Below are 10,838 nucleotides of genomic sequence, written 5' to 3' on the forward strand. Positions count from 1 at the left end.
GAACGCAATTTCGCGGATGTTTTTATGTTTAAAAAAAGGATCTTACTCTTTAACAGAAAGGTCGACTTCCTTAGAAATCCTTTCCATAATGCTGTCAGACACTTAGAATATTAATCTGAGCATGTCAGTGGCAAAACGAGCAATTTTGTGGTTAATACAAGCTGGACAAAATCACTGAATCACATGTCCCACTTCATTAACAGAGCAGTGATGCATGTCTCAGCCAGTAGGTGGTGCCAGAGTTCCAAGGATGAGGATATACTTGTTGGCTCTACATGCTCCAACCTTACCAAAAACCTTACCAAGAAAAAGTTATTTTTTCATCTGAGGAAAATGGAACTTAAAGTGGCAAACCCAGTTTTAGTTAAATCTCCATGGAGGCCAAATATAAAAAAGATCAGTTCAACTTTTTTCTGCAATTAATACATATGCTGCTGAATCTCTTTTTGGCACCATCTTTCCTAATCATATTTTTTAAAGAAGCACTCAAATAACATCCACACTACAAATTAATTTTTTGGAAACCAGGAACAATTAAAGGCGATTGACTGTATGATCGCTATTGTACCCACTTTGTTGTTGAGCTAAAAGGAGCGTCATGGCTAAGTGATGATTCGATCATTACTTGTATGACAGAAGAGACCATTAGAAACCACCCAAAATCTTGTGTTTTTGCACATTGTATTTTTGTTAGTTAATACCTGAAGAACTGTATGACATAAGATATACATTAACATAAAATACAGTTACCTAATAATAGGGTTAGGTTTAAGAAACACTACAAACATGGTAAGTTGATGAAAAGATGTAACTAGCAGTCCATTAACAGTGGTGGAATGTAATTAAGTACATTTACTGAAGTACTGTACTTGTACTTTACTTGAGTCTTTTCTTTTCATGCCACTTTCAAGTTTATAAAATATGTTTTATTATAAATTAAACTACCCAACAATATATAACCCTACAAGTAGGGATGTCCAGATCCGATCACGTGATCAGAAATCGGGCCCGATCACGTGGTTTCAGACTCGATCGGAATCGGACGTTACCTCCCGATCAGGACTCGGATATATATGTATACATATTCTTGTTATTTTTGTACACATCTATAGTTATGCGGTGGCACAGAGTTAGACCCTTTTGACCCCACACAGAAACAGCAGCGCGTGCGGAATGACATCACTTTGTTGCAGAGACGCTATTGGTTAAATGCCGGCAAAGTAGAACACAACAGCAGCTTGAAGCGGAAAGCGCGAGTATGTCTGCGGTCTGGAGGTATTATAAAGTTGAATTATTATAGAAGTATCGGATCGGGACTCGGTATCGGTAGATACTCAAAATCAAATGACTCGGACTCGGACTCGAGGGCAAAAAAACCTGATCGGGACATCCCTACCTACAATTACAGCTGAAATGATTAGCTGAAAAATCACTTACTGTAGTTGATTGACAGAACTGTTTGGATTGTTTCCGGTTTCTAAAATGTGAGGATTTTTTTGCATTGAGTACTTTTAATTTAAATACTTTTAGTACATGTTCCTGATGATACTTGCATACTTTTACTTAAGCTACATTTTTAATGCAGGACTTTTACTTGAAATAGAATATTCTTACAGTGTGGTACTAGTACATTTATGAATTGAGGATCTAAGTACTTCTTCCACCACTGACTGACTGATTCAAATCCAATCCTCTTGGTAACAACTAAGGTGGAACAACTCATGTCCATAACAGGGCAGGTAGTTCTCATCAAATACTTTGTATCAGATCTTTCACAATCTGCAATGCATTAGAAAATATCTAGTCTATATCGACGACGTTTCATTCCGGAGTTTCAGCCGGATGTCCATTACCTTCTTCTTTCTTTGTGTTGGAATTTTAAACTCCGGTAGATTTATGAGGACTATGGTTTAACTGCTCCTCAGATCTCTGCAGGGTAAAGTTCCCTCCCGAGGCTATTTTGCAGAGGCACGGCGTTTAGCGATTAGCGATTGGTTTAAAGAAATGCCAATAAACCAGAGCATGTTTTTCTCCCATCCCGGAATGCTGTGTAGACTAGCAAGAATTTCCTCAGCAGCTCTGTGGAAGGTCTGGCAATGCGAGACTAAGAAAATATCTAAAGAACTTGTACAAAAGTGTTACAACAATCTGCCTCGATCCACGAGCCATACTGGAGATATTAGACTGTGTTCACTGCCAGCCGAGCCACGCCTCCTCTAACATGGAGGACACTCTGGAAAGACTAAGTAGAAAAGGAGCTTAAAAAAAGGTTTGTCATTGTTTTAATGCAGAGCCAATACTTTGCTATAATTTAATTAGAACAATGAATGACTCACTTTAAGTGCATTAATTGTGTTATCAAGAAATGTGATTTCATGCAAATCATCTAAACCCTTTTCTAGCCGTTCCCTGGGAAATAAAGACACATCCCAGAGGAGGAAAAGGAAGTGTGTTGCCTTGCTATCAAAGACAAGGAGGAGTTTAAAAAGCCAACATTTTCTTTTTTCTAAATGTTTTCATTATTTTTATGTTATGGTATTATTTAATTAATTTCTTATTTTATTCACTTTCGTATTATTTTGTCACTATAAAATATAGACTCTTATTTTAAAAAAAGGCCAGTCCAGATACATACAGCGCACAGCATCTGACCATTGAACAAGGCTTACATCAAAGATGCAGTGTCTATTTGAGGGGAATCATTTACTTTATTCAATTACCCTGAAACAATGTGACAATTATTTTATTCATCATGCAGTGCTGGAGGGCTGGAGATAAAAGCTAAGTGCCATGGATACACTGATGACCTCTGCATTTTTTATTGATAACACTAATAGGATAAACAACAACAACACAATAATCAAAATAATAATCAACGTTTTTGAATTGTGCACAGAGTGTAATGAGAATGCGTTGGTGTATGCATGTCTTCACAAACCTTGTACCACCTCGTCCTGAACCGTGTTTCAGAAAATGAAAAAAAGGCTAATTTAAAAACATTTTATTGAGCTATTTATCTTGGACCAAATCAGGCAAAATCGCTTTGTCACTGGTTAAATATTTGAAAAAATTGGGTGACCAATGGCATTGATTTATTAAAAAAAATGTAAATGACGAAATAGGGCGACATGAGGTTCCTGTCCAACGTTATATTAGTTATTTTAGGAATGTAACTTTTAAAAAGTGTAATCATACCTAGTCTATAAAAACATATTACATAATACATAGGCTATTAGGCTACACAATCTTAGATATCAGCATCGGGTTGGAGGTGCTATTCATAAATCCAACACTAAGTTTGTGCTTAAAGTTGTTCCTAAGTCCTTAGGAACAGCTAGTGATTTAGTAAATTGGGTGGCACCATTTAACTTAAAGACATGATGTAGCTTGTCAAGACGTTAATCTGTAAATCAATCAATCACGATACAAAATTCCCAGACAATACTTTGTTAGTGTAAGTACGACTTTGATTTATTTATATATACGTTTGTACATGTTGATATGGAGACATATGCTTATATCCGATTAAGCTAGCCTAAACAATGTTATTTGGTCATTTAAGCTAACGGTATTGGCATAATGATTTATAATTGTTTGCTATGTTGGGTTCATTTTTGTAAAATGTATTTTCACAAAAGTTTACATCATTATTAAATAGCATTTTGATCAAATGCAGGTAGGATGTATTGACCATATTATTTGTATTACCACTTTTCCACTTAAATGGGTGCTATATTAGCAAGCTAACGTTCATTTAGTTGTTGGTTCAGTTAGCTACGCAACAGCCACACCTGGCAGTTACTGGGCCTAATATTTAGTAACAACTAATCTCTAGATGAGAAATAGTTTGTGTGGTGGGAATCTTGTTAATTTTGTGATGTATAAATCTCCACTTAGTTAACACTTGGCTACATTTAAACCTACAGTACAAAAAGCTAGCACAAACGGCTCCAGGTTTGCAATTAGTCTGTCATGATCTTTATTTTGTGTCACATGTGTCAAAAATGTCACAAAACAAATCACAAAACAGCATGTGACAGGATTATATGATGTTATTAAAAACACAATAAAAAAATACCTTAAATGTTCTGCAGTTCAGCCAAATTATAGTAGAGAGAAATAAGAAAACAAGGGACAAAGACAAGGGAAAAACATCATCACAGAGCAGCAGAATATAAAAGAGAGGTATCTATAGGAGTGAAATGATTCTACACGTAGTCAAATCTCTGGTTGGACTGCCTTCCCTCCATACTCTGAGCCTTGTAGGAGTCATTGATGGCTGGACGGGGTCTGGTGTCCGACTTGTAGATAGTGTGGTGAGAAGCAGCTTTGTAGGCCATCCCGTCGTACCTGAAGAATAGAAAAAAAAAAAAAAAAAACATATATATATATAAAATTTGCGACTTTAAGAGTCGAAGCATTAAGAGTCTAGTTTGACTTGTTTTAAGATGCCGGAGTGAATTATAGCATCCAGACCAACCCGTTCTCACTCTGAACTCGTAAAATACTGACGCTTCGTCAGTGGCTCTAAGCGTCTGATACACGCAAAAATCACCCTTTTGCATCTGTTTGGGACGCAACAGGCATAGCAGCAACTCGGCCGCGGCGCTGTAAGATGACGTAGTATGAAGAGTGAAAATCCACGTAAGGAGGTTGGTTGGGGTGGTGGATGGGTCAAACAACACAGGACTTTGACCCAGGAGACCTGTGTTTGTGTCCCGTATATAACGTACATTTTATAACCCCACCCACCATCTTTTCCTAAACCTACAGTAACTGTACTGTTCTTGTACCGCGTGTCACTGAAACGTACATTTTTTAACCCCACCCACGATCTTTTCCTAAACTTAACTGTCCCGTTCTTGTGCTGCATGTCAGTCAGTACTTCCCGACCCAGAGCGCCAAAAGTGACGTTAAGAGCCCCGACGCTAAAGGAGACTTTTAACGTGAATAACAAACGCCAAAGGCATATGACCATGCGTCCGTATTTTACGCGATGGGAGAGTGTTGCCTGTTCTTGTCCCTAAAAAGTACATTTTGTAACCCCACTCACAATCTTTACAAAACCTAACTGTCTCTTTCTTGTGTTGCATGTCAGTTAAACGTAGGTCCCGACCCAGAGTGTCAAAAAGTGAAGCCAAGACTCCCGACCAAGTGCGCTAAATATGACACTAAAGGAGACTTTTTGCGTCAATAACAAACGCCAAAGGCACCTGACCAAGCGTCGGTTTTTGACGCGATGGGAGTGAGAACGTGTTGGCCAGACTCACACTAACACCATCTCCTCATCAGTCTCTGGATATCCCATCACTCATGAATATTAAAACCATATTTGCAACTCTGCATTATGCAGTAAATGCAGAAAAGAAAAAAACATACACATACCAAATGACTTGCATTTAGATTTTGCTGGGTATGTGTCCTTAACTTTCAAAAGAACTAAGATTTTTACTGCCCCACAGCTTAACAGAGTACATCCAATTCAATTCAATTTTATTTATAGTGTCAAATCATAACAGACGCTATCGCAGGATACTTTACAGATAGATTAGGTCTAGACCACATTCTAATTTACAGAGATCCAACAATTCCCCAGGGGTGCTGTATATTTTTGTTCACCTTTATCAGAAGCCAGGACTCATTTTACAGCAGTGAACATACAATCTGCACTAGTATTTTGCATGTAGCGCCTGCTCCCTAGAAATTTCCTTTGGATCTCTGCTGCATTTAGCAGCTGACTCATCTCCGTTACTTTACTTTAGAGACGTTCTGTTTAAGTTGCTTCCATCCCCAGCAGTTCTGTTAAAGGTCAGAAAAGGTGTCAGATGATAGAACCTACGCTGTGTTTCTATCTGGAGTCATTCCACGGCAGGCCAGACACATCATGACGCCTCCAACGACCAAGATAGCTCCGCCGATCCAGCCCACGAAAAGAGCAGGGCCAAAAGTGTACCTGAAAGAAGACAATGGTTACAGTAAAACAAGACTGTCCTCCCCCGAAAGGCCCTCCCATATGTTGTTTGTTCAAGCAGCAATTACGACCCATATTTACGTTTATAGTGGCAGCACACTCTAGTGGCTGTAGTTATTATGACGGAAGCAAAGCAGGACGTAAAGTGTAAAAGAATAAAAGCGCCACATTTCTGCATAAGGGGGCAGGTTGGGGTGGTAAATGGGTCAAACAAACACAGGACTTTCACCCAGGAGAGTGGAGTTCGAGTCTTGTTTAAAAATAAAAGTAAACGGCAAGTTTTTTTTTGTTTTTACCTAACGGATGTGACGTGCAGCGTCACATGCATAATCGGAATTGAAGTAACATCAGATATTGAACGATGATCTTTTCTAAGCTTAACTAAGTACTTTTGGTGCCTTAACATAACCAAGTACTTTTTGTGGCCAAACATAACCAAACTGCAACTGTGACTGCGACTTTTTTGCTGACTTTTGTAGGGCTTTTTGTTGAACCAAAAAGTGACAAAAACTTCGGAAAAGTTGGAAAAACAACAAAAAAGCTACTAAAATGTCCAAAAACGAGACATGCAGTAATACAGTCAAAGATATTTTACTTTTTCAATTAAACAAAAGCATGTCAATAAACTTTGCATGTCTGGCCCTTGATGTGATTCTCTTTTTCCAGTGTGTTTCCCTTAGTAAAATTGTGTTTGACACCCCTGTATTAGAGGGTAGCAACAAACGACCCATATTGTCGTATGGTATGGAGGACTTGTTGAGTAAAACGTAAAGTGCTGTAGCAGATAAAACATCATCTTAATTTGACTTTACCTTGGAGTCAGATTTCCTGAGAGTCCACCAATACCCGCTCCTCCAAACGAGCTGAACCCACCATCGGCGAAGGTTGTGAACCGAAAACTTTGCACAATCAAGTTAGCAAAGGCCGACACCCCAGCAATGCCACACACACCTACAAATTAAGAGCCAACAATGGAATTAGTGCGCAATGGTTTAGCTGTAATAACAGAACTAGACATTGTGTACATTACCGCACCTGCAAGAAGAAACATGATTCCAGAAGTCAGAGTCATTGTGGCTTTGATGTTGTCCTCCATGTTCCCCATTTTCAAGCACTTCATTGAAAAGATGCCGATCAGGCAGCCGATGGCTCCGAGAACAATACCAACAATCATCAGGGCCCGCACTGCTTGGAGCAGAGCTGAAAGGCAAAGGTACACCATTCAGAACAGTTCTCATCACATTAGTTTCTCATGAAATGGATTTGCAAGCTGTCAATGTAGAGTGGGGGAAAAATAACATAAGTGCATTTACTCAAGAACCGTATTATTTTTAAGGAGCATTGCTTCACTTCAGAGGGAAATATTTTTACTCCACTACATTCATTTGACAGTTACTAACTGCTTTGCAGGTTAAGATTTTTCTATCAAACAATGAAATCCAACAGAGCCATCATTTTATACAGCTCAAAAAATTGATAAAACAATACTTGACCAATATAGAAAGGAAGGGACCTAAACATAGGAAATAAATGGTAATGTAAGTGTATTGTGTAAGTTAATGTATGACCAAAAATTTCGTATATGCATATTAGGTTTTGTAATAATATGATATTGTGAAGTAGGGGCAGGATTTTATTTAAGCATTATGCTTCCGCCTGATCCTTCTCGAACTTATCCTTTTTTTTTTTCTTTGATAAATTCTGATTGATTTGTCTACGTTTGTGTTTCTTGTGTTTTTATTTTGTTTTGTATCTACAACATGCTCTTGATGGTTCAAGATAAATAAAAAAGAATATGCAAAAGCATATGATCAATAAATGAATGATGATTCATTTTTACACAGAAACTTCTCCCACCACTGCCAATGTACTATAAATGACAGGACAGGCATATATTTAAAATTATTAAAATTATATAATACAACTAAAATATTACTATAAAGTAAATTACTTAAGGGGAGCTAAAATGTCTTAAGGTACATTAACTATTTGTGAAAGTGTTGGGTTGAAATCTCTTAAAATTTCTTTTTTTTCAGAAATGACAAATAATAACATTATACTCATGCACATTAATATCAAGAATATACTTTAAAGGAGACATAAAAAGCTCATGGCATGTCTTTACAAATAAAAAAAAAATTGAAGTAACAAGTAAACGAAGAACAAAAAAAAGCAGTTTTTTCCCCCCAGCAGCAGCGATATAAAATCTTATAAATCAAGGCACCATGTAAAACATATTGAACCTAAATGCCATCTTTCAACGGCCTGAGATATTACCTGTATTATTCTAGACTTAAGCCTTTAATATCCTTATGTACAATATGCTCTACACTACATTCAGCTGTTAAGTACAGAGTGTGGAAATGTACTTTACATTGTGTGACACTCCGGTAAAGCTTGTGCTTGCTCAGCTAAGCTTCGGATGTCTCATCGAATTTCCATTTGATTCCCGGAGAGACACATCTTTTCTGCAGTCCACTGCATTTTTATGCAGGAGAGGGAAATGGAGAAAATCTGCCCTAAAACCTCCCGAATATTCTTAAAAGTACCTTCCAAGGTCCATTGGAAAATGTTCTCCTTAATCCAACAGAAACTTTCGATAAATGTCATTTTTCTCTCTAAGTGTGATTCTCTTACCTGGTAGTCCTAGTATGGTGAAATAAGGCCTGCACTGTGTCGTACCGTATGATGTCCCTACACACGTGTTCCACAGCCCAGAATAGGTGTAAACATTGGTAACAACTGTAAACGATCGGTCTTGCAAGCTCCACATGTCAATTGCTGTCGCAGCTGATATTAGGAATTGCCCCAACATGGACAACATGAATCCTATTAACTGAATCATCGAGGCAGCCATTTTAGAAGTCCTGATCAAACAAAGCTAGCACCAATGTCATGGAGTCGTGAAATGGCAGTGTCTGAACTCCAGCTTATGTTATGTATGCTTCAACAAGGAACTGGGCTTATCAGATCTTACCTAATTTCCTAAGTCCCAGTTTCGGGAAACACCCCCCCACACACACACACACACACACACACACACACACACACACCCCCGCTTAGTAATGAAGGGTGGGGTGTATTCCAGTAGACTCACATAAGTAATTGAATATTAAATGCAGCTATATTTGCCCTTTTTACTTTAAACACTTTAGATCTGGCAACATAGTATATATATATATATATATATATATAGTATAGTATATGAGGGGTGGGAAAAATAACAAGCTTTGGCTTCATCCCACTCCTTTTCAGACAGATTGAACATATTATTTGTAAAACTTTATAGATATTGTTTTTCCTTTTGGTGTGTTGCCGTGCACTTATTGTGTGTTTATATTTTATTTTATTGTTATTTTTTGTTCGAAATAAAAAATAAAGAACTAAAGAAATGAAAAAAGTTTGGTGATTTTCTGCGTTCAACCAGCAAACTATCATTTTTTAAATTTTTTTTTAATTATTATTATTCTAATTTTGTGGTTCCCTGAAGTATTATTTGTCCATGTTGCTTCTGTGTTGCTAATGACAAATACAAGCGTACCTGGCAGTCCCAGAATGGTGAAATACGGTCGGCACTCTGTGAAGCCGGAGCTCTGGCGGACGCATGAATTCCACAGGCCTGAGTAGGAGAAAATGGCCGTCACAGGGTTATCAAAGAGGTCTTCGGTTGCCCACTGGTCCATCCCCGTCGCTGCGATTATTCCTGCCACCCCTAACAAACTCAAAAGCAAGCCCATTACTTGACAGAGAGTGGCTGCCATGCTGCTGTCTTTTCTCTGCTGGCTGGGGACAGAAAAAAAGACAAAAAATTCAAGATTCAAAAGCTATCAGCCTCTCCTCAGCAGTGCGGCTGTGTGTTTGAATTTGATATTGGCAGGTCTGAAGTCAAAAAGGACTTCACCAATGACCCTGTTTGTTTGCACACAGCCCAGTCATGTACAGAAGAAGTTGGGTGGAGCGTATTAGTGAAGATTAATGTTGCTTAGTATTTCTGGTCAGTAAAGACTGAACATGATGTGGTTCTTTAATTGCTAATTATTACTTGAATCATGTTTTTTTTTTAATGCAAATTGCGTTTGTGAAAAACCTAAAATTCAGTTGGTCGCTACCTACTTCTGATGGTATGATGATATGGGCCCTATTTTAACGATCTAAGCGCACGGCGCAGGTGCGTTAAGGGCGTGTACGAATCCGCTTTTACTAGTTTAACGGCGGAAAAAATGGTCCGCTGGTTTTGGCAGATTTAAATAAAATGTCCCAGATTACTACTTTAAATTCAAACTGTTATAGTTTGCAGCTGTTTTGAATTCAAACCATCAAGCTCAAAGTCCCTAAAAAAAACTATTTTTCTCAAACAGCTTCTCACTATGAGCGGTGGGCTTCTACACAAAGACACAATTTGCTTCCAAAGTTACAATAGTTTTAGTGATTTCACCTGAAAGATTGTTTTGTTTTTCTGTGTTCGTTGATTTGAAATAGTTGGAAAAATGATGTGTCATGTATTTCTGAGCACCAGTCAGGATTCAGCAATACTTGAATCAAAATGTGTTGACACTTGTGTGGTGTGTGTTTATGTTCCCTTGTCAATCAAATCTGATCCAACCACCTGCACAGTCCTGATGAAGCCATTTAATAGCTGAGTTTTGGGGCTCTCAAAGGAATAGTGCAACATTTTGGGAAATGCGCTCATTTGCTTTCTAGTGGCGAGTTAGAGTTACCACTATCATATCTCCCTGTCAAGGCTACAGCCAGCAGCCGATTAGCTTAGCTTAGCATAGCATAGCACAAAGACTGGAAACAGGGGTGTATTGTTCAAAATTAACAATATCATTCTAACAGGATATATAAAGCCCACTTTTTAACATGT

The 10,838-nt window shown here is 38.0% G+C and overlaps 1 protein-coding gene across 1 annotated transcript; it reads right to left on the reverse strand.

The window, feature by feature from the left end:
- Positions 1–3,598: 3,598 nt before the first annotated feature.
- Positions 3,599–10,056, reverse strand: LOC116063413 (claudin-18-like). Its single transcript, XM_031318393.2, has 5 exons — positions 9,513–10,056; positions 7,007–7,171; positions 6,784–6,922; positions 5,840–5,953; positions 3,599–4,350 (listed from the first exon to the last, which is right to left on the reverse strand). Exons 1-5 carry the CDS (start codon positions 9,730–9,732, stop codon positions 4,209–4,211), a joined length of 780 nt encoding a protein of 259 aa, XP_031174253.1. The 5' UTR covers positions 9,733–10,056; the 3' UTR covers positions 3,599–4,208.
- Positions 10,057–10,838: the final 782 nt, after the last annotated feature.

This window comes from Sander lucioperca, chromosome 11 (genome assembly GCF_008315115.2).
Source record: "Sander lucioperca isolate FBNREF2018 chromosome 11, SLUC_FBN_1.2, whole genome shotgun sequence".
Classification (NCBI taxonomy): domain Eukaryota; kingdom Metazoa; phylum Chordata; class Actinopteri; order Perciformes; family Percidae; genus Sander; species Sander lucioperca.